At 41.1% G+C, this 25,195-nt stretch overlaps 1 protein-coding gene across 1 annotated transcript in view; it reads left to right on the top strand.

The window, feature by feature from the left end:
- Positions 1-25,195, top strand: part of CACNA2D4 (calcium voltage-gated channel auxiliary subunit alpha2delta 4) — a 113,675-nt gene that overhangs the window by 1,652 nt on the left and 86,828 nt on the right. Inside the window, exons 2-6 of the mRNA XM_032844455.1 lie at positions 1,769-1,850; positions 3,656-3,772; positions 10,687-10,746; positions 12,092-12,254; positions 12,597-12,728. Of these exons, the coding sequence (XP_032700346.1) occupies positions 1,769-1,850; positions 3,656-3,772; positions 10,687-10,746; positions 12,092-12,254; positions 12,597-12,728 (554 nt within the window). The remainder of the gene's footprint in view (positions 1-1,768; positions 1,851-3,655; positions 3,773-10,686; positions 10,747-12,091; positions 12,255-12,596; positions 12,729-25,195) is intronic.

Raw genomic sequence — 25,195 nt, 5'->3', positions numbered from 1 at the left:
CCTCTCACTGAACTTCCTTCTCCTTGACTCTTGATACCTCAACATCCATGACAATGAGCTCTCCTAGGTCTCCTTGGGCACCTGAATGAAACTTCTGTCCTCCTCAAGCAATCCTTTCCATCTGCTTCCCCTGAGATTGTCAGTGTACCCCAGGGTTTGTCACCACTCGCAGGTCTTCTCATGCTACACACTCTCCTTGAATGAGTCCCTCTGTCTTCAGAATCTCAACTGCCCCCGTGTGCTAATGACTCTCTCAGCCCTGCCCCTGACTCTTAGACTGACATATGCATTGGCTATGGGCAGCTCTTCCTGAAGATCATATGACGTTTTAAATTCAAGTGTGTGTCTTTCAAGATATAATGCAATCGGTGCCTCCTGGAGTTGTGCAGGGCACAACCTGACCTATGACACTCAGCATCCCTGCAACAGGGAGGAATTTCACATTCTACATATCCTGGAGCATTCTAGATTGCAGGGGGCCATTTGCTCATACCCGAGTCCAGCATGATAGGCCACCAGAGCCAGCCTTGCATCTGAACAGCAGTAGGGACTAGGAGGCCGAACATTCATTCACCCTCCCCAACTAGTCCTCCACCCCGATCTTCCTGATATTCTGAATTTTATCCAACATCAACTTGACCACCTAAGCTGGAATCCTGGAGTCATTTTTGACTCCTCCAAGCTCTTCTCTACTGTCTATGTAGAAATCTCTTCTGAATCTTTTTGGGAGGGTAAACTCTACTGAACTTCTAACACTGACCTCAGATCCCATTTGTCCCAAGAAGCCTCTTGGCACCACCACTACTCCTCTCCAAGCTTTGTTGGTGCCCCTTCACCTTCATGCATGCGTCACACTATCTGTATGTGGAGGGGTATCCCCCTTCACTGAGGGTGTTACAAAGGTGAGGACTACGATGAGGTCCCAGCACTGTGTATGATGGGGTGGCACATAGTAGGACCTCAATAATTATTGGCTGAGTGACAACATGAAGGCAACCTTGAGAGGATCGGGTGGACAAGCTCATTTGGCTCCATCCGGAGATGCTCAGATAAGGTCCTGTGTACTCATTGCAGGACACCCCCAGCCTGCCCAGGGGGCAGGACCTTGGTGTGTTTCCAGGGATGGATGGGAGGTCAGGGCTTCTCCACGAGGCTGCCTGCACTCCGGATGTGGTGTGGCCTCCTTACACCCTCCCTGCCTGGCCTGCTGTCACCTTCGTCTTCCTCTGCCCCAGCCTCATGTTCCCCTCTGCAGTTTCAATAGAGGATTCGGTGACTGGTAGTGACCTGGAACGGGGAACCCTGGAAGGCATGGCCCACTGAGAAGCTATAGTGGTGCCAAACAGTTCCAATTTCCATCCTCAGGGTCCTCCCCATCCGGGCCTGGACCCATCCACAGCCTCTTCCCCTTCTCTCCTCTACATTCTCCACTCACAGAGAAGAACTCTTGGGGGCTTAGGGTGAGACTGTGCTTCCCAGCTGGTCTGCCCTGCCCCCTCAGGACAGCTGCGGAGCCCCCAAAGGTCCTCTTGGTTTCCTGCCCCAACCAGGAGGAAGGGTAGCTCTTTGTGTGTGTTTCTGGGTATAGGTCAGTATGTAGGCCCACGAAGTATATATATATGAAACTCTATGTATTATGTGTCTCTGAGTGTGTGTCAGTGGGTGTCTGTGTGTGCACACAGTTGTTTTCTATGTGCATGTGTGTGTGTGTCGTATGTGTGTCTGTGTGTGCACATGTGAATACACACGCATTCCCGTCACCTGGCAGAGTGAAGCTGTGGGCAGACACCTTCGGGCAGGACCTGTATAACACCGTGACCAAGTACTCAGGCTCTCTCTTGCTGCAGAAGGTCAGTAACCCCCTCCCGGGGAGCTCAAAGGGTGGTCAGAGGGCAGTCAGCCAGGGAATTCCTCCTGGTGGAGAAGCAGAGTCCTCTAATCCCCGAACATCCATGCTTTAAGGGGTCTCAGAGATCATCTAATCCATTCTCCTCGTTCTCAGATGGGGAAACTGAGGCCCAGGGAAGGAATGATTTGCCCAAGTCACAGAGCAAGTCAGTGGCCAAGAGCAGAGGGTCAGTTCATATCCCCCAGATGCTGACGCCAGGATAGAATCTGATGGGCCAGAGATTTACCTGGACAGTTCTGTATAGAATTAAAGGGAGAGGGAGCAGGTGTAGACAGAGTGGGATCCTGCCTTTACACCTGTGAGCGGGCACAGGGAGGACAGAGAAAGGGGTGAGCGCCTGCAGGGGCTGCTTGGGCCGGAGAAGTAGATGAGTGGGCCTGCGGCCCTCTGCGGGGAGAGCTTCCCTGACCTCCAGTTCTCAGGACCTCCAGCCATGCAGGGCTCTGGAGGGCACCCACATGGGGCAGTAGCTGAGGTCTAGCCCACGCCTGGCTCCCCAGCAGGAAGAGGGCCTTGATTGTCAGGACGGTGCACCAGCTTGTCCTTGCTTTTATTTATTAATTACTTTATTGCAGATTGATACCGAGTCTGTCCTCTTACTGGATTATGAACAACCCCATTCTCTCTGATATTTATAACTCCCAGGCCGGTTTTAATAATAGCCTGCCATTCTCTATTATTACCATTTGCTAAGAGCTTTATACTCACGATTTAATTTTCACCACAACTTCATAAAGTGAGTACGATCTTTGCCATTTCCTAAATGTTGCTAAGAGCACATCTCAGGTTTTTATGCCCTAGCGCGGCCACACCGCAGCCCCTTCCTTGGGCCGCTGGGCGGGGCTAGGGCGGGCACCTACCTCTCCCGCGCCCCCTGCAGGCCGCTGTAGCAATGACAGCTCGGACCCATTTCCGCTCACGTGGAGTTTCCACCCAGTGAAGCATCAGGTCGTTTGATTTTCTCGTTTGTGCCCTCCAACCCCGGGTGAGGCAGATGCAGCAATAATGACGTGGCCATTTGGGGTAAAAGCATTCTAGAGCGTGCTCTAAAGCCATCCAATGTCACATCTTGTAGATGAGGAGACTGAGTAACTCACGTGAGGTCACATGGTCACAAGGTTGCCAAATGGGGTCATTAGACTTTAGTGACACACACACTAGGTGAGAGATTATCTCCTTCGAGCCCAAAGAGTAGACTTGAACCCAGCTCTCTTAACTCTCCTAGATTCTCCAGCAACTCCGGCAGCATGAACCCTTGTAATTGCTGCTGAGCTCTGCCCAGGCAGTGAGAATTATAGTTAACACTGTTGGGAGCAGGGGCATGCTGATACCTGGGGCATCAGGGAAAAATGAACTGCTCATAGTCCCTGTGAACAGCCCCAGGGAGGCATCATGACTGCATAAAGAAGATGGAAATCTGGGAGACCTGGGCCATCCCAGGTCCTCCATTCAAGGGCTGTGTGCCCTTGGTCAAGTTTGTTGACCTCTCTGAGCCTCAGTCTACTCCCTTTTTAGGTCATTAACCACAGAGTTTATGTCCAGAGTTCCTGGAACAGAGAGAAGTTTGATAAGAGGCAGCTATTAATGGTAGTGGGGGCAATTATACCAGAAGGCGAGGGCCTGTCCTTACCTTTCCTTGAGTCAACAAGACTCCACAAGTGTGAGTGCATTAGTTGAGAGGATGGAGGCTGCATGTAATCATGTACAAGGCTACAGGTGCGTATCTCTCCCACTTCCCCCACACAGAAATACAAGGATGTGGAGCCCAGTCTTAGTATCTCGGAGGTGGACGGCTTAGAGCTGGTGAGGAAGTTCTCAGAGGATATGGAAGCCATGCTCCGCAGGAAAGTAGAGGCTGTCAAGGTACTCTAGGTTCTATGATTTGTGGAGGGGTTCTTCCCCAACCCCCATGACACCAAAATGACCCTCAATGTTGTGCTCCCTTTATCCTCTTTCCCACACCATCTTCTTCCTACCTTATGAGTGTCTGCTTTGTAACCTCATGAGCCAAAAGATCCTTGTAAAGGAGAAAATGTTGGGAATCAAGGGAAGAGAGGTGGGGGCTGGAATTTGAACTCTGCCAGAGGGAACCATGTCCAATACAATAGGATCAACTTACAGTGTCAAGAGGGGTTCTGCATCACAACTTCATATTCAGAGACGGGCACAGAGCAGGTATAGAATAAAGTTTTAGGGGTCACTAGCTGATGAATGAATGGGTGGATGGATGGGTGGCCAATGGGTGGAAGGGAATACAGCTGGATGGAGAGCTCAAAAAGCAAGCTCCTTCATCTCCTTTACCTTTTCTCCTCTCCCCTTTTCTACTCTCTCCATGCTCTCCTCTTCTGCATATCAGCCCACCCTTCATGGCACCCACATGCTCTGACGGCCACCCAGATCCCAGAGGTACTTAGAGTGCTGAGCCTCATGTTCAGGTGATTCCCACATTGCACATCCACTGAGCAGGAAGGACCTGCCCCAATATCTTTGGGGACCTGGCTAGGTGGAGAGACATGGTTCCTGCTCCACCCAGCCAGAAATATGACCATCCAAGACCAGTCTTATCCCAAAAAGGACTCCCTTGGGGGAACCAGGAAAATGACGGAGCTAGGATGGTAGATTGTGCAGGGGAGGCCAAGGTCAGGGTTTGGGGAGAGAGCAGACTGCGGTCTGCCCAGTGGGCCTGCCTGGCTCCCCACCTCCCCATCAGAACCCACTTTCTGGGAAGCATCAGCGTCAGAGTCTCTGGGGCCTTCTTTCCCACAAGTTACAATTTGCAGCCTCTTTTCCACAACTTAGGGGAGAGGGATCGTAGAATCAGAGATGATAACTTGGGGACTGGAGAGCCCACCCTGGACTACAGCGTGAGGACTCTGATCTCACAAACAACCGACACGGGCAGTCTGCCTCCTTCTGTCTACGGTGCTGTTTGAAACCCCTCTCTGGGCACAGACATTGGGCACCCCTTTGGGTGCTGGTCCTTGTGCTAGAACAAAAGTAATTCTGCTGCACTCCCAGAGGCAAGGGCTCTGGGCTCTCTGGGGCTCCGGTTGCACTGTCTTTCCCATGGCTCCCACTGAGGAAACCAACCAAAAGAAAAGAGTGCTTGCTTGGCCAATCTCCAAGTACCAGGCCCCACTCCTGCCTGGGGGTTCCATGGGGGCCTCAGTCACAGGCCCTTCTACATGGCATCCATCGGGAAATTTCCTGCAAAGCAGCACTAAAATTATCTTTGCCCTGTGAATAATGCTTCAGTGAAAATGGGAGCATAGATATCTTTTTGAGATTCTGATTTCATTCCCTTTGGCTATATAACCAGAAGTGGGACTGCTGGATTATAGGGTAGTTCTGTTTTAAGTTTTTGGGGAAACTTCATACTATTTTCCATGTGGTGGTACCAATTTACATTCCCATTGACAATGCAAGGGTTCCTTTTTCTCCCCACCCTCACTTGTTATCTTACATCTTTCTAATAATAGTTGTCAAGCCCCTGCACACCTTCCCTCTGGTGACCACCAGATTGTTCTCTATATTTAAGAGTCTGTTTTTTGGTTGGTCTCTTTTTCCTTTGTTTTGTTTCCGAAATTCCACATATGACTGGACTCATATGGTATGTGTCTTTCTCTGACTTATTTCACTTGGAATTACAACCCCTAAGTCCATACATGTTGTTGCAAATGGCAAGATTTCATTTTTTATTATGATTGAGTAATATTCTATTATATATATATATTTTACATATATATAAAATATTCTATTCTACATATATAGAATAGAATATTTTATATATATATTGCAAAATAGAATATTTTGCTATATATATAGAGTATATATAAAGATATATAGAATATATATAGAATATAAAATATATATACATATAAAATGTATATATACACATATGATTGAGTAATATTCTATTTTATATATACATATAAAATAGAATATTAATCATAATAAAAAATGAAATCTTGCCATTTGCAACAACATGTATATATAATATATAAAAAATAGAATATAATAAAGTAATAAATAGAATATTACTATTAATACTATTAATATTACTATATAATAGAATATATATACACCACATCTTTTTCCATTCATCTATCAATGAGCAAATGAGTTATTTGTATATCTTGGCTATTGTAAGTAATGTTACAATAAACATAGGGAGGCATATATCTTTTTGAATTAGTGTTTTTATTTTCTTTGTATAAACACCCAGTAGTGGAATTACTGGATAATCCAGTACTTCTATTTTTAATTTTCTGAGAATCTCAATATTCTTTTCCATGGTGGTCATACCAGTTTGCATTCCCTCCAGCAGTGCACGAGGGTTCTTTTTTCTTCATATCTTCACCAACACTTGTTATTTCTTGTGTTTTTGAGGTTAGCCATTCTCACAGGTGTAAAGAGATATCTCATTGAGGTTTTAGTCTGCACTTCCCTGATAATAAGTGATGTTGAGCATCTTTTAATGTGTCTATTGGTCATCTGGATGTCTTCTTTAGGAAAATGTCTAGTCAGGGGTGCCTGGGTTGTTCAGTCGTTAAGAGTCTGCCTTCAGTTCAGGTCATGATGCCTGGGTCCTGGGATTGGGCCCTGCGTCGGGCTCTCTGCTCAGCAGGAAACCTGTTTCTCCCTTTTCCACTCCCCCTGCTTATGTTCCCTCTCTCACTGTGTGTCTCTCTGTCAAATAAAATCTTTCTTAAAAAGAAAAGAAAAGAAAAATGTCTATTCAGTTCTTCTGCCCATTTTAATTGGATTATTCTGGGTTTTTATTTTTCTGTTGCATTGTATAAATTCTTTGTATATTTTGGATATTAACTCCTTATCAGATATATCATTTGCAGATACCTTCTCTCATTCAGTAGGTTGACTTTTGTTTTGTTGGTTTCTTTCGTGTGCAAAAACCTTTCATTTTGCTATAGTCCCAAAAGTTTAATTTCACTTTTGTTTACCCTGCCAGAAGAGACAAATCTAGAAAAATGTTTCTATGGTCAGTGTCAGAGAAATTACTCCTTGTGTTTTCTTCTAGGAATTTTGTAGTTTCAGGTCTCACATTTAGGTCTTTGATCCATTTTGAGTTTATTTTCCTGGACAGTGTAAGAAAGAGGTCCAGTTTCATTCTTCTGTATGTAGGTCTCCAATTTTCCCAACTGTAGGTTCACTCTGTTGATTGTTTCCTTTGGTGTGCAGAAGATTTCTGGTTTGATGCAGACAACAAAAGCAAAACAGAAATGGGTGATGCAATCTCATTTCTATTTTTGCTTTTGTTCTCTGTGGTTTTGATATCATATGCCCCCACAAAAAGACCAGTGTCAAGAAGCTTTTTCTTTATGCTTTCTTCTAGTAATTTTATAATTTCAGGTCTTACATTTAGGTCTTTCATTTATTTTGAGTTGATTGTCTTTTCTTTTTTTATGTTTTTTTTAAATTTAATTTTATTTTTTCAGTGTTCCAAGATTCATTGTTTATTTTGAGTTGATTTTCATATCTGGTGTGTAATAAAGGCCCAATTTAATTCTTCTACATGTAAATATTTAGTTTTCCTCATACCATTTATTGAAGAGACTTTTTTTTTTTTTTTTGCCATTGTGTGCACTTAGCACCTTAAAGATCAGTTAATTGTAAAATGTATGGATTTCTATCTGGGCTCCATTCTGTTCTATTTGTCTATATGTCTGTTTTTGTGCCGATACCAACTGCTTTGATTATTGTAGCTTTGTAATATACTTTGAAATCAGGAAAGTGTGATGTGAAATTAGCTTTGTTCTTCTTGCCCAAGATTGTTCTGGCTACTCAAGGCCATCTGTGGTTCCATATAAATTTTACAATAGTTTTTTTCTATTTCTGTAAAGAATGACCTTGGAATTTTGATAGGGATTGCATTGAGTTTATAGATCACTTTGCATAGTTGGACATTTTTTTGGTATTATTATTCCTCTTTTATTTATTTTGTTATGTCAGTCACCACATAGTACATCATTAGTTTTTGATGTAATGTTCCATGTTTCATTATTTGCATGTAACACCCAGTGCTCATCACAACACATGCTCTCCTTAATACCCATCACCCACTACCCCATCCCCTACCCCCACCCCTCTGAAACCCTCAGTTTGATTCCCAGAGTCCATAGTCTCTCATGGTTTATCTCCCCCTCTGATTCCCTCTCCTTCAGTTTTATCTTCCTTCCCCTAATGTCCTCTGAGTTATTCCTTATATTCCACATATGAGTGAAACCATATGCTAATTGTCTTTCTCTGCTTGACTTACTTCACTTCACATAATGCCTTCCAGTTCCAGCCATGTCGATGCAAATGTTGGGTATTTATCTTTTCTGTTGGCTGAGTAATATTCCATTGTATATATGGACCATGTCTTCTTTATCCATTCATCTGGTGAAGGGTATCTCCGCTCCTTCCATAGTTTGGCTATTGTGGACTTTACTGTTATGAACATTGGGGTGTATGTGCCCCTTCTTTTCACTACATCTGTATCTTTGGGGTAAATACCTAGTAATGCAATTGCTGCATTGTAGGGTAGATCTAATTTTTAACTTTTTGAGGAAACTCCCTCCTGTTTTCTGAAGTGGTTGTACCAACTTGCATTCCTATCAACAGTGTAAGAGGATTCCCCTTTCTCCGCAATCTCACCAACATTTGCTATTTCCTGCCTTGTTAAGTTTTGCCATCCTAACTGGTGTAAGATGGTATCTCAATGTGATTTTTATTTGAATTTCCCTGATGGGAAATGATGTTGAATATTTTTTCATGTGTCTGTTAGCCATTTGTATGTCTTCTTTGGAGAAGTGTCTGTTCATGTCTTCTGCCCATTTTTTGACTTATTTCTTTTGGGTGTTGAGTTTGAGAAGTTCTTTATAGATCTTGGATACCAACCCTTTATCTATAATGTCACTTGCAAATATCTTTTCCCATTCCAAGAGTTGCCTGTTAGTTTTGTTGACTGTTTCCTTTGCTATGCAGAAGTTTTTATTTTGATGAAATCCCAAAAGTTCATTTTTGCTTTTGTTTCCCTTACCTTTGGAGACGTGTCATGAAAGAAGTTGCTGTGACCAATGGGTAGTGTTGTCATTTTAACAATATTAATTTTTAAAAGAATATTAATTCTTCCAATCCATGAAAAAGGATCTTCCTATTATCTGTGTCTCCTTTAATTTCCTTACTTCCCATGATGCTCTGTAATGCTGGCATCTTTTCCTTTTACTTTTTTTTTTTTTTTTTTAGTTGTGGTAAATACACATTATACAAAAGTTACCAGTGGGGAACCTGGGTGGCTCAGTCAGTTGAGCATCCAACTCTTGGTTTAGGCTGAGATGATGATCTCAGGGTCATGAGATAAAGCCTGGCTTTGGGCTCTGTGCTGGGCATGGAGCCTCCTTAAGATCTCTCTCCCTCTCCCTTTGTTCCTCCTCCCTTGCTCATACTCTCATATGCTCTCTCTCTAAAAATAAGATAAAATAAAATAAATATTTAAGTTACAATTTTAATCATTTTTAAAGTGTACAGTTCAGGGACATTAGATACACTCCATGCAACTATCATCACTATCTAGTTCCAGAACTTTTCATCACTCCCAAACAGAAACCCTGAACCCATTAAGCAGTCACTCTAATTTCCTTACCCCCTGATTCCTTGTAACCACTAGTCTGCTTTCTGTCCATAGATTTTCCATTCTGGATATTTCACAAATGTGGAATTATACAATATGTAACCTTTCTATATCTGGAGTCTTTCACTTCATGTTTTTAAGGTTCATCATGTCTTAACATGTACCAGAACTCCATTTATTTTTATGGTTGAATAATTTTCTATTTATGGTTATCCCCCATTTTTTGGGATGTTCATCAGTTGATGAATATTTGGATTGTTTCTGTCTTTTGACTACTGAATATGTATATTTGTATGTATGTGTGTAGAATAGATACATATGTGAATATATGTACATACACACACATTTTAGTAGACTTTATTTTTTTTATTTTTTTTAAAGATTTTATTTATTTCAGAGAAAGAGAGAGAGCATGTGTGCAAGCATGGGGGGGGTGCCAGATGGAGAAGTAGAATCCCCTTGGAGCAGAGAGACTGATACGAGGCTCGATCCCAGGACTCTGGGATCATGATCTGGGCCGAAGGCAGACACTTAACTGACTGAGCCACCAGACACCCCTAGCCTTTGTTTTGGAAGAAAGTACAGAGTTTCCATATACCCCTGCCCCCACAAATACACAGTCTCCCCATCTATCAGCACTTCCCACCAGAGTGCTACATTTGTTACAATTGATGAACCTATATTATCACATGATTATCAGCCAAAGTCCAGGTTTACATGAGGGCTCACTCTTGGTGTGGTACATTCTATGGGTTTTGACACATGGATCCAACATTATAGATCATGCAGAGTAGTTTCACTGCCCTAAAAAATCCTCTGTTTTCTGCTTATTCGTCCCTCCCTCCCCCAAAACCTCTGGCTACTACTGATTTTTTTTTTTCCTTTTTCTGTAGTTTTGCTTTTTCCAGAATGTCATGTAGTTGGAGTGCAGGACGTAGCCTTTTCAGACTGGCTGCTTTCATTGAGTAATATGCATTAGGTTTTGGCCATTGTGAGTAGAGCTGCTATAAACAACTGTGTGCAAGTTAGTGTTTGAGTACCTCTTTTCAGTTCCCTTGGGTAAATTCTTAGCAGGAGAAATTACTGAAGACCTTCTGGACTTGTTTTGCCCATTCATTCTCCCTTTTGTGTTCTTATCCTGCAGAATCTAGTAGAGGCTGCTGAGGAGGCTGACCTGAACCATGAATTCAATGAGTCTCTGGTGGTGAGTCTTCCTGCTCCCAGAGCTGCTGCTGGGAGAGTATAATGACTAATGGCCGAACCACAACCAAGGGCCAGGGTCACCTGAGTACAAGATACAGAGGGGTGGGGGAAGGGAGGTCCCACGCTGTATTTTGATGTGCATAGGATTTGTATGAACCTACAGTACTAGTTTAATTCTGAAATGTTCTCTGATCTTTAAGAAGAGATTCATGGACCAGGTAGGAGAGATAGCTATCAAGACTTGGGGGGCAGGGGACAGAGCAGTAGTCCACCCGTTCCATAAACATGTATTGCCCAACCACAATGGGTTAGCCTCTGCAAAGATTAAAAAGTCAAGAAGCTCATAGACCAAATTACTCTAGCATAAGGCATGTAACGAGCCCATGAGAGTTGGTAAACAGAGTTACAAGAATACAGAAGGGAAGGGGTGGAGGCTCAGATGCTTCAGCAGACAGGGTGGCTTTTGGGCCAGCCTCAGGCTGAGGGAGATTTGAGCAGAAAAGGCATGGAGAAGCTGAAGGAAGAGAAAATTTTTCCAAAATTGGAAAACACAAGATTGTAGAAATTGTGAATGGTCAGCTCTGTATATCCAGGGAATGGTGAAGTGGAAAGTGATTGTGGACAGATAGGAATCTGGCCTCACTTCAGCTCAGAATGGCACACGTTGAAGGGTTTGAGTGAGGGAGGGACACAGCGGGATCTGTGTCCCTTGCTGTCAGCGGTGTTGTGGCATGGGGTGGGACGTAGGGTGTCCTGAGGGGGCTATTCAAGATCTGAACCAGGTGGTGTGCAGGGAGTGGGGAAGAGGCTCTGATTATGGCTCTAAGTGTGGTCATCCAAGTGGACCCCCCCCCAACACCACATGTTAGAGCCAGAGATCACACTGCTGACTCCTCAGAGAGGCACTGGAGCCACAGGCTGTTTCTTAAAGAGAGAAGCCTTCCCCTCCTAAAACCCACTGTTCCAAGTCTGTAGGAGCTCCCCACACAGGAAAAAAAAATTGTGGTGCCCATGATGTTGCTTCTGTCTCTTTACCTCACCTTAGATCTCTGGCTGCTTGTCTCTGGCTCAGATCACGCTCTACAGAGTGGGGAACTGAAGCAATAATCTAGACCATTTACAACAAAAACCAAGTGAATCAACCATTCACTCTAATATCTGGCTATGTATTGTCTGTATGTGTGATGCAGATTATTGTCTGAGTTGTCCACGGCTATTGCTGGTATAGACGCTGTCAATCTGTCTGACCCTGTCTCCCACGTCTGAATCCTCTGACCTGTGCCATTTGTTTTTCTCTCTCTCTTGTGTCCACACTGTCTGTCCTGCTCATGCTTGTCTGCTCCTAGTTTGACTATTACAACTCTGTCCTGATCAACGAGAGGGATGAGAACGGCGATTACGTGGAGCTGGGGGCTGAGTTTATCCTCGAGTCCAATACGCACTTCAGCAACCTGATGGTGAACACCTCCATCAGCAATGTGCAGCTGCCCACCAACGTGTACAACAAAGGTAGCTCCCCACCCCCACCTGACACTCTCCCTGAACAGCTTATACCGTAAGTTTTAATGCTATGCCTCCATTTTCCTGAGAAGCCATGAAGGTTATAAACTGAGTCTCCAACCTCCTTCACTGAGGAGAACAAGAAGGGATTCTCCCAGTCTGGACTGGGAGAAAGCTCAGCGTTGCTGGATTGGAGGGTGTGAGTGTGGCTTTACTGAGTGTGAGGTAGCAGGCAGCTATGAACAACATCACTGCAGCCTGTGTATGTGTGTGTTCAGTGGGTGAAGAACCGGTCACTGTTGCTTGTGACTTAGTTCCCCTGGCAGCTCCTTCTATAATCTCATCCTTTAGACCCAGACATTTTAAATGGAGTCTACATGTCTGAAGCCTTGAACCCTGTTTTTGTGGAGAACTTCCGGAGAGACCCAACACTGACCTGGCAATATTTTGGCAGCTCCACTGGATTCTTCAGGATCTATCCAGGTAGGGACATGGGAAGGCATCTCTATGGCCTTTTCGGCTTTTCTTGGAATAAGGCAATAGAGGCATTGGAGATGGACCCTGGCACTCAGGCCCCCAGTGAATGAACTACCCCCCCCATCCAAAAGCATCTCCAAACCACACTTTGACACCCTTTATAACATGATAAGCACATTTATGATAAATAGTTATTAAATAAATGAATCAATCAATGACTCAATGACACCATCAATCACCATGGTAACCAGCCCCAAAATGCCCACATTAAATTCTTGTCCCATGAAAAGCACTGTGGAAAATTCAAAAATAAGGTAAAACAAGTCTTGATCCTAAGAAGTTTACATCCTAATTGGAGACATAGAGCATACTTGCTTGAAGTGCTCAATGGCAGTGTAAAAAGTGTCACAGGTTACTGTGTGATTAGTGGCCAACAATATGGACCGCATGGGGAAAGCTCCCTTGTTCATCAATAAAAATAAGAAACAGAAATATCTACCACAACATTTGCATTTTACTCCAACCCATTTTTATATTTTTAGCACACTATCTGGAAAGTCTTGAAGTTGCCCTGCATTTCTAAGACAGGAAAGCAGAAAAGTCCTAAAGGATTTTTAGTGTTTCCAGGCTGAAAAAGCCAGTTCCTCTGCAGGACTACACGGGGATCTTAGAGCCCACAGGGTTCCTGTTGTTAGCATGCCCTTATCTCTCTGCCCAAATCCACAACCAGTCACTGGTTCTTTTCTGCTCTCCTGAGCCTCGATGAGCAAGCTCATCCCCCTTCCATGTAACAGCCCTTCAAGTGCTTGAAGTCAACTCACGTGTCCATGGGGCCTTCTTCAGGGTAGAATTCCCACAGGTATTTCTGCCACACCAGGGCTTCCAGAGACATCAACTTGTGTGCAAATAACACTGTCCAGTTATAGTCTGCAAAGAAGGGGGCAATTTCTCACATTCACATCCACATTTATAGATACATGTCAGCCCTCAGGTGGACTCTATTGGGTTGACCATAATCCTTGACCATGCTACACTGTTCCTATGAGTCCAGGCAGACCTATTTCTATTTATCTTATTTTTAATTTGTTTAAAAGAGATGCTTGTGTATACATGACCGATGCAAAAACTAGAATGTTACCAAACCTCTATCTACTTAATATGCTCCTCTTCTGATCTGCCCTTGGCCCCCCAACTTACCCCCAATCCCACCCTCCCAATGACCAGGTAAGAGCTATCCTGCACTTCGAACTTACCATCCATTTGAATTTTTTGGCCGTCTGCTTAGTTATTTAGTCTTATCTCATATTTACACACACACACACACACACACACACACACACACACACACATCTCCTCAAAAATGTATTGTTTTGAAAAAAAATGTTTTGTTTAGCTCATTTTTGAAATTTATTAAACTGGTTTTATGTATAGACTTTCAGAGCGTACTTTTTTATTCAGTATTATACTAGCAACATTCATCTGGGTTGTCACATATATCTGTATTTTGTCATTTTTGTTCCTGTATCATATTCTTGGGGGCCAATATATCAGTTCATTCATCCTTCTGATCCTGTCTGGGTTGTTTGCAGTTTGTTTTTCTTCTGGTTTTTTGTTTGTTTGTTATTTCTTATTTTGGGTTTTGTTTTTGTTTTTGTTTTTGTTTTACTTTTAAGAACAGGGTTGCTATGGACATATCTTATGCATGTGTCCCCAGACATATTATAAGAGCTGCTCTTGAGCATGTAACTAGGGATGGAATTGTTAGGTCCTAAGATACAGGACTGTTCAGCCATGGCAAGAGTGCAAAATTGTTTTTAAATGCTTGCACCAGTTATAATCCGATCAGCCATGAATAAAATGTTCTGTTGATGCACATTTTCTCAAACACTGGGTATTGTGAAATGTTAACCATTTTTGTTAATAACACTTTAGTACAAAATGGTATTTCACTGTGGTCTGACACTGTGTTTCTTCCATCGCTTAGGAAGTTGAGCATCTCTTTCTACCTATGTCATTTGTTGTATGTTTTTCTTCTTCTGTGAAATGGCTGTTATGTCTTTTGTCTGTTCCCTTTCCTAATGTTAACCTGTCTTTACGGTTTTATGAAAACCTAACTCGATCATAGCAAATTAGTCTTTTATGCGTTGTTGGATTTAGTTTACTAGTATCTTTTTTAAAAAGATTTTATTTATTTATTTGACAGACAGAGATCACAAGTAGGCAGAGAGGCAGGCACAGAGAGAGGGGGAAGTAGGCTCCCTGTTGAGCAGAGACGCCCCTGATGGGGGGCTCGATTCCAGGACCCTGAGTTCATGAGCTGAAGGCAGAGGCTTAACCCACTGAGCCACCCAGGTGACCCTAGTTTACTAGCATCTTGTTCAGGACTTTTTGAGTAAAATGGTCTTGTAATTTCTTTTTCTGGTGGTTTTCAAAATTATACTAGCTTCGTAGAATAAACTGGGAAATATTCCCTTTTTCTGGTTTTTAGAAGTCTTTAAATAAGTTAGAGTGATGTTTTCCTTGAAAGCTTGTTAGAATTCATCTATAAAACCATATAGGCTTGGAGTGCCTGGGTGGTTCAGTTAGTTAAGTGTCTGCCTTTGGCTCAGGTCATGATCCTAGGGTCCTGGGATCGAATTCCACTTGGGCTCCCTGCTCAGTGGGAAGCCTGCTTCCCCCCCCTTACTCCCCCTGCTTGTGTCCTCTGTCACTGTGTCTCTGTCTGTCAAATAAATAAATAAAATATTTTTTAAAAATATAAGCCTGATGTTTTCTTTATGGGAAGATTTTAAATTACCACTTCAAGGAATTTATGCTTATGGGCCTAATAAAGCGTTCTATTCCTTCTTAATTTGGTAAAATACCTTTTCTAAGATTCCATCTCTCTTGTCTGAGTTTTCAAAACTATTTTCAGGAAGCTATTATTCTATTATCTTTTTAATCTCTGCTGTATCTATAATTATTTCCTGTTCTTATTCATAGTATTACTCATTTTTTTTTTAATCATTGCACCACTGGGTTCTCTGTTTTGTTAGTCTGTCTCAGGAGTCATCTTTTGTCTTCATGGACTACTCTCTATGGCTTCTTTGTTCTCCATGTCACCTGTTTCAGTTCTGACCTTAGCTCCTCTTCTTTTTTTTTTTTAAATATTAATTAATTAATTAATTAATTTGACAGAGAGAGTGAGAGAAAGAGAGATCACAAGTAGGCAGAGAAGCAGGTGGAGAGAGAGGGGGCAGCAGACTCCATGCTGAGCAGAGACCCCAATGTGGAGCTTGATCCCAGGACCCTGAGACCATGACCTGAGCTGAAGGCAGAGGCTTAACCCACTGAGCCACCCAGGCACCCCCTTAGCTCCTCTTCTCCCTTTCCTTGGATCTATCTGCTGTTCTTCTTTCCAACTTATTAAATTGCACACTTAGCTTTAACTTTTAGCCTTTCTTTGTTACTAAAGTAAAAGGTTTTTTTTTTAAGATTTTTATTTATTTATTTGATAGAGATCACAAGTAGGCTGAGAGGCAGATGCGGGGGTGGGGGGAGGCAGGCTCCCTGCTGAGCAGAGAGCCCAATGTGGGGCTTCATCTCAGGACCCCAGGCTCATGACCCGAGCCACCTAGGTGCCCCTAAAGTAAACGTTTTTAATGAGACTTTGGACCTAGAAGCTCCACTTTTGCTGTCTCTCATTAGGAGTGGTTTCTAAATTTTTTAAATTATAGTAAAATACATATAACATAAAATTTATCACCCTAACTTTTAAATTGGAATGATAATTGATATACCTATTATATTAGTTTCAGGCATATAACACAGTGCTTCAATTTTTTTATACATTACAAAATGTTCACCTCAAGAGCTCATTACCCTCTGTGACTGAACAATTATTACAGTATTATTGACTATATAGCCTATGTTGTACATTACATCCCTGTGACTTATTTCTGTTATAACTAGAAGTGTTTATCTCTTAATCCCCTTCACCTCCTTTGCCCATTTCCCAACCCCTCACCTCTGTCAACCACCAGTTTGTTCTCTGAATCTATGAGTCTGTTTCTGTTCTATTTTGTCTGCTCATTTACTTATTAGATTCCACACATATGGTATTTGTTTTTGTCTGACTTATTCACTTAGCCTAATACTCTCTAGCTCCATCCATGTTATTGCAAATGGCAAGATTTCGTTGTTGTTTTTTTTTAATGGCTGACCAACATTCCACTGTGTGTGTATAGATATAGATACAGATAGAGATATAGATACAGATATCTCACATCTTCTTTATCCATTCATTTTTCAATGAACACTTATGTCGCTTCCATGTTTTGCTATTATGTTGGTACTGCAGGAAACATAGGGCTGCATTTATCTTTTCAGATGAGTGATTTTATTTTCCTGAAACAAATATCCAGAAGTGGAATTGCTGGATTGTGTGGCAGTTCTATTTAATTTTTTTAGTATCCTCCATACTGTTTTTGGTAAGGGCTGCACCAATTTACATTTCCATCAATAGTGCACAAGGGCTCCTGTTCTCCTCATTCTTGCCAAAGAAATAACTATTGTTATTTCTTATCTTTTTGATAATGGCCATTCTGACAGGTGTGAGGTGGTATCTCACTGTGGCTTGATTTGCATTTCCCTGATGATGCATGACACTGAGCATCGTTTCATGTGTTGGTTGACCATCTCCAGATCTTCTTTAGAAAAATGTCTATTCGGATTCTCTGCACGTTTTTTTAAAGATTTTATTTATTTATTTGACAGAGATCACAAGCAGGCAGAGAAGCAAGCAGAGAGAGAGGGATGGGGAAGCAGGCTCCCCACTGAGCAGAGAGCCTGACATGGGGCTCGATCCCAGGACCCTGAGACCATGAGCTGAGCCGAAGGCAGAGGCCCAACCCACTGAGCCACCCAGGCACCCCCTCTTCCCATTTTTAATCAAGTTGTTTTCTTTTTTGTTGTAAGTTGTATGAGTTTTTTTTAATATATTTTGAATATCAACTCCTTCTTGTATGTATCATTTGCAAATATTTTCTTCCATTCAGTAGGTTGCTTTTACTTTGTTGATGGATTCCTTTACTGCAAATTTTTTTTTAGTTTGATGTAGTCCCATTTAATTTTTGCTTTTGTTGCTTTTTTTGCCTAGGCAAAAAAGTATTGTAGGAGGGTTTCCCTTTCTCCACATCCTCGCCAATACCTGTCGTTTCCTGACTGACTAATTTTAGCCATTCTGACTGGTGTGAGGTGGTATCTCACTGTGGTTTTGATTTGTATTTCCCTGATGCCGAGTAATGTGGAACACTTTTTCATGTGTCCATTGGCCATTCAAATGTCTTCTTTGCAGAAATGTCTGTTCAGGTCTTTTGCCCATTTCTTGATTGGACTTTTTGTTCTTTGGTGTTGAGTTTGATAAGTTCTTTATAGATTTTGGATACTAGCCCTTTATCTGATATGTCATTTGCGAATATTTTCTCCCATTCTGTTGGTTGTCTTTTGGTTTTGTTCACTGTTTCCTTTGCTGTGCAAAAAGCTATTGATCTTGATGAAGTCCCAACAGTTCATTTTTGCCCTTGCTTCCCTTGCCTTTGGTGATGTTTCTAGGAAAAAGTTGCTGCGGCTGAGGTCAAAAAGGTTGCTGCCTGTGCTGTCTTCAAGGATTTTGATGGATTCCTGTCTCACATTGAGATCTTTCAACCATTTTGAGTCTATTTTTGTGTGTGGTGTAAGGAAATGGTCCAGTTTCATTCTTCTGCATATGGCTGTTCAATGTTCTCAACACCATTTGTTGAAGAGACGGTCTTTTTTCCATTGGACATTCTCTCCTGCTCTGAAGAAGATTAGTTGACAATAGAGTTGAGGGTCCATTTCTGGGCTCTCTATTCTGTTCCATTGATCTACATGTCTGTTTTTCTGCCAGTACTATACTGTCTTGATGATTACCCCTTTGTAATAGAGCTTGAAGTATGAAATTGTGATGCTGCCAACTTTGGTTTTCTTTTTCAACCTTCCTCTGGATATTTGTTGTCTTTTCTGATTCCATATAAATTTTAGGATTATTTGTTTCATTTCTTTGAAAAAAGTTGATGGTATTTTGATAGAGATTGCTTTAAATGTTTACATTGCTCTAGGTAGCATAGACATTTTCACAATATTTGTTCTTCCAATCCAAGAGCATGGAACGTTTTTCCATGTCTTTGTATCTTCCTCAATTTCTTTCATGAGTACTCTATAGTTTTCTGAGTATAGATTCTTTGTCTCTTTGGGTAGATTTATTCCCAGGTATCTTATGGTTTGGGGTGCAATTGTAAATGGGATTGACTCCTTAATTTCTCTTTCTTCTGTCTTGTTGGTGTTGTTGTTGGTGTAGAGAAATGCAACCGATTTCTGTGCATTGATTTTATATCCTGACAATTTACTGAATTCCTGTATGAGTTCTAGCGGTTTTGGAGTGGAGTCTTTTGGGTTTTCCACATAAAGTATCATATCATCAGCAAAGAGTAAGAGTTTGACTTCTTCTTTGCCAATTCAGATGCCTTTTATTTCTTTTTGTTGTCTGATTACTGAGGCTAGAACTTCTAGTACTATGTTGAATAGCAGTGGTGATAGTGGACAGTCCTGCCGTGTTGCTGACCTTAGGAGAAAAGCTCTCAGCTTTTCCCCATTGAGAATGATATTCACTGTGGGTTTTTCATAGATGGCTTTTATGATATTGAGTTATGTACCCTCTATCCCTACCCTGTGAAGAGTTTTGATCAAGAAAGGATGCTGTACTTTGTCAAATGCTTTTTCAGCATCTATTGAGAGTATCATATGGTTCTTGTTCTTTCTTTTATTAATGGGTTATATCACATCAATTGATTTGCAGATGTTGCAAATCTTGCGCTTGCAGCCCAGGAATAAATCCCACTTGGTCATGGTGAATAATCCTTTTAATGTACTGTTGGATCCTATCGGTGGAATTTTTGCATCCATGTTCAGCAGGGATATTGGTCTGTAATCCTCCTTTTTGATGGGGTCTTTGTCTGGTTTGGGGATCAAGGTAATGCTACCCTCATAAAATGAGTTTGTAAGTTTTCCTTCCATTTCTGTTTTTTAGAACAGTTTCAGGAGAATAGATACTAATTCTTCTTTAAATGTATGGGAAGCTTTCTGGCCCTGGGCTCTTGTTTTTTGGGAGATTTTTGATGACTGCTTCAATCTCCTTACTGGTTATGGGTCTGTTCAGGTTTTCTATTTCTTCCTGGATCAATTTTGGTAGTTTATACATCTCCAGGAATCCATTTCTTCCAGACTGTCAAATTTGCTCGTGTATAGTTGCTCATAATATGTTCTTACAATTTTATTTCTTTGGTGTTGGTTGTAATCTCTCCTCTTTCGTTCATGATTGTACTAATTTAGTCCTTTCTCTTTTCTTTTTGATAAGTTTGGCCAGAGGAGTATCAATCTTATTAATTCTTTCAAAGAACAAGCTCCTAGTTTTGTTGATTTGTTTTACTGTTCTTTGGGTTTCTATTTCATTGATTTCTACTCTGATCTTTATTATTTCTCATCTTCTGCTGGGTTTAGGCTTTATTTGCTGTTCTTTCTCTATCTCCTTTTGGTGTAGGGTTAGGTTATGTATTTGAGACCTGTCTTGTTTCTTGAGAAAGGCATGTTGTGCTATATACTTTCCTCTCAGGACTGCCTTTGGTGCATCCCAAAGATTTTGAACAGTTGTGTTTTCATTTTCATTTGTTTTCATGAATTTTTTAAGTTTTTCTTTAATTTCCTGATTGACCCATTCATTCTTAGTAAGATGGTCTTTAGTCTCTATGTATTTGAGTTCTTTCCAACTTTCCTCTTGTGGTGCGTTCTAGTTTCAAAGCATTGTGGTCTGAAAATATTCAGGGAATGATATCAATCTTTTGGTGCCAGTTGAGACCTGATTTGTGACCCAGAATGTGATCTATTCTGAAGAATGTTCCATGTGCACTAGAGAAGAATTTGCATTCTTTTGCTTTGGGATGGAATGTTCTGAATATATCTGTGATGTCCATCTGGTCCAGTGTGTCATTTAAAGCCTTTATTTCCTTGCTGATCTTATGCTTAGATGATCTGTCCATTTCAGTGAGGGGGTGTTAAACTCCCCTCTATTATTGTATTATTGTCAATGTTTTTCTTTGATTTTTTTAAATTAATTGGTTTATATAGTTGGCGCTCCCATGTTAAGGTCATAGATATTTAAAATTGTTAGATCTTCTTATTGGACAGACCCTTTAAGTATGATATAGTGTTCTTCCTCATCTCTTATTATAGTCTTTGGCTTAAAATCTAATTGTCTGATATAAGGACTGTCATCCCAGCTTTCTTTTGATGTCCATTAGCATGGTAAATTCTTTTCCACCCCCTCACTTTAAATCTGGAGGTGTTTTTGGTTCTAAAATGAGTTTCTTGTAGACAGCATATCGATGGGTTTTGTTTTTTTATCCACTCTGATACCCTGTGTCTTTTGATTGGGGCATTTAGCCCATTTACATTCAGGGTAACTATTGAAAGATAAGAGTTTAGTGCCATTGTATTGCCTGTAAGGTGACTGTTACTGTATATTGTCTCTGTTCCTTTGTGGTCTATGTTACTTTTAGGCTCTCTCTCTGCTTAGAGGACCACTTTCAATATTTCCTGTAGGGCTGGTTTGGTGTTTGCAAATACTTAATTTTTTGTTTGTCCTGGAAGATTTTTATCTCTCCTTCTATTTTCAATTACAGCCTAGCTGGATATAGTATTCTTGGCTGCATATTTTTCTCATTTAGTGCTCTGAATATATAACACCAATCTTTTCTGGCCCTCCAGGTCTCTGTGGATAGATCTGCTGCCAATCTAATATTTCTACCATTGTAGGTTACAGACCTCTTGTCCTGAGCTGCTTTCAGAATTTTCTGTTTACCTCTGAGACTTGTAAGTTTTACTATTAGATGATGGGGTGTGGACCTATGTTTGCTGATTTTGAGGGGAGTTCTCTGTGCCTTCCTGGATTTTGATGCCTGTTTTCTTCACCAAATTAGGGAAGTTCTCTGCTATAATTTGCTGCAATATACCTTCTGCCCCTTTCTTTCTTTTTCTTCTGGGATCCCAATTATTCTAATATAGTTTCGACTTATAGTATCACTTATCACTCAAATTCTCCCCTCATGGTCCAGTAGTTGTTTATCTCTCTTTTTCTCAGCTTCTTTATTCTCCGTCATTTGGTCTTTTATATCACTAATTCTCTCTTCTGCCTCATTTATTCTAGCAGTAAGAGCCTCCATTTCTTATTGCACCTCATTAATAGTTTTTTTTTTTTTCTAGTTCAACTTGGTTAGATTTTAGTTCATTTATTTCTCCAGAAAGGGATTCTCTGGTATCTTCTATGCTTTTTTTCAAGCCCAGCTAGCATCTTTATAATAGTCATTCTGAACTCTGGTTCTGACGTCTAATTCTATCAGTACTGCCTCTTGTTTTTTTTTTAATTTGAGGTGAGTTTTTCCACCTTTTCATCTTGTCCAGAGAAGAATAGGTGAATGAGAGAGAAAAATGCTGAAAGGGCAACAATAACCTCAGAAAAATATGCACTAAACAAATCAGAAGAGACCCAAAGCAGGGGTGGGGGGAGGGGAAAGAAAAATATATGATTAGGGTGGTGAATAGAACAGAGATACACACTTGATTTTGGTTGTATTTTCATCTGTTAGAAGAAACTGCCTCCCAAATTTTTAAAGAAAGAAAAACTTACATATATACAAAATATATGCAAAAATAAGGATAAATACAATGAAGGGATGGAATATGACTGTGAAGATGAAAATTTAAAAAGATTTTTTAAAAGGAATTGATAAGAAGTTGGTTGAAAAAAGAAAGAATTTTTTTTTTAAAGTAGAGAATGTGACCAAGCTGGAGACTAAAACAAAACCATTCACTAGATTTAGGATATATTTTGGTCTGTTAGAAGAAACTGTATCGCAAAATTTTGAAGAAAGAAAAACTTATGTGTATATAAAAAATAAGGTTAAATACAAAGAAGGAATAGAATATGGCTATAAAAATGAAAATTTAAAAAAGATTTTACAAAGGTATTGAAAAGATAAGATTTAGTTAAAATAGGAGAGAAGAAAAATTAAGAAAAAATAGGAAAAATAATGAAAATTTATTTTATTTTTAAAGATTTTATGTATTTATTTGACACACAGAGAGAGAGGGAACACAAGCAGGGGGAGTGGGAGAGGGAGAAACAGGCTCCCTGCTGAGCAGGGGGCCCAACAAGGGGCTCAATCCCAGGACCTCAGGATCAGTATCCAAGCTGAAGTCAGCCACTTAACAACTGAGCCACCCAGGCACCCCATAATTAATGAAAATTTTAAAAATTTAACTGAAAGACTGAAGAGTCATGGGCAAAAAGCCATGAATTCTATGTGCTGCATTCCTCTAGCTCTGCAGTTCCATGGTTCTCATTGATCAGTGAACTTGGTCTTGGCTGGACATTCTTGCTGATCTTCTGAGGGAGGGGCCTGTTGCAGTGATTCTCAAATGTCTTTGCCCGAGGCAGAATTATACCACCCTTGTCTGGGTCCAGGCTAAATAATCTGCTTAGGTTCGCTCTCAGGAGCTTTCGTTCCCTGAACGCTTCCCATACAACTTTAAAGCACAAGAATGAAAATGGTGGCCTCCTAATCTCCAGCCCCAGAGGAATCAAGAGTTTCAGGGGTTCCCCTCTTCAGTGAGCCCTCAGAGAAAAGCAGTCAATCATGCCTGTCTCCCTGGTCTCCGGCCACACTCTCAGCTCACCCAATCGGTGACCAAGCATTTCTATCTCTGGTGCACAACCCCGTTTGGAGTCTCCAAACCCAGTTGATTCCTGCCACACACTCCTGCACTGCTCCTGCTGGTGGAGGAAGGTGAGTCTCCCCAGATCTGCTTCTCATCAGGTCCCTGCCCAAAGAGTAGTGGCCCGACTGTGCCTTAGATCACGGTTTAAGGTAACCCCAAGCTGAGAGCCCTCTGCTCAACTCTATCTCTGCCGTGGGCTTCCCCACTCTGATACCTGGGAGCTCTGCCACACTCAGGCACCCCTGGTCTTTCTGTGACCCCGTGGGTCCTGAGGCCACACTGTCTCCATGAGGGCTCCACCCCCCACTTAGCCTCTGGATCGACATCCCTGAGTGGAGCAGACTTCCAAAAGTTCCAATTTTGTGCTCTGCTGCTCTACCGCTTGCCAGGAACCGGCCCCTCCCCCGGCAGTCTCTCTTTCCTTACATCGCCTTGGATTCACTTCTCCGCCCATCCTACCTTCCAGAAAGGGTCGCTTTTATGTTCATCGAATTGCTGTTATCTTTATCTTTGATTTCCTATTAAGTTTGTAGGTGTTCAGAATGGTTTGATAACTATCTATCTGAATTCCTGGGACCAGATGAAATTTAGGTCTCCTACTCCTCCACCATCTTGCTCCTCACCTCCTCCTTTGCCTATTTTTGAATTGGACTGCTTGCTTTTGTGGTTCTTGAGCTGTAGTTCTTTATGTTTGGTGGATATTAACCTCTTATCAGATAAATAGTTTGCAAATATTTTCTCCCATTCTATGGTTCTCTTTCCACTTTATTGATTTGATACACCAAAGTTATTGCCTGAGTTTTTGGTGTCATGGTAGTTGTTTAAATTACTATTTGCTTCTAAACATTGTTTAATTTCCCTGTGATTTCTTCTTTGATCTTTTAGTTGTTTAAAAGTGTGTTTTAAAATTTCCAAATATATCCAATTATATTTATCTTTTCATTATAAATTTCTAATTCAGTTTATTTGCAGTCAGAGAACCTGGCATGTGTGATACTGATTATGTGAAATTAGTTGAGATGTGTCAAGTATGTCATCAAGTTTTATAAATATTCCATGTGTGCTTGAAAAGAATTTGTGTGCTCTAATTGTTGGATGAAAAATTCTGTGTATGTTGTTAGATCAAGTTTGTTAATTGTATTGCTTAAATTTCCTATATATTTGCTGATTTCTCTATCTTTGCTGTTTGACCTGGACTAGCCCCATTGCACTTTCTGTTGTAAGTCTGTTTTGTCTGATATCCATAGAGTGATATTAGTTTTGGGTTAGTATTTGAGTGATGTATATTTATTGCCTTCTTTTACTTCCAACCTTCCACACTGTTTTGTTTTAGTCCTATCTCTTGAAAATAGTGCATAGCATTTCAATTTTTATCCAAACTGACAATCTCTTTTACTGGCTGGCAAGTTAAACACATTTACATTTGTTGTATTGATATAGTTAAACATGCCATTGTATGATTTCTAAAATTTTTACTTGTTCTTCTATTTCTATGTTTCTTTATCCTTGTTTGTCTTTTTCAGTGATTAAATGTTTGATAAATAACCACTTCCCTCATTACTTCTCTATTTTTCTACCAGTTTGGAAATTTTCCTTCTGGTTTTATTTTTAGTAATTACCCCTGCAATTTCATCAGGCATACT

Source organism: Lontra canadensis, unplaced genomic scaffold (genome assembly GCF_010015895.1).
Source record: "Lontra canadensis isolate GAN:19392208 unplaced genomic scaffold, GSC_riverotter_1.0 scaffold153, whole genome shotgun sequence".
Taxonomy (NCBI): Eukaryota; Metazoa; Chordata; class Mammalia; order Carnivora; family Mustelidae; genus Lontra; species Lontra canadensis.
Note: the sequence above shows the minus strand (reverse complement) of the source record. Positions and strands in the feature narration are given on the sequence as shown.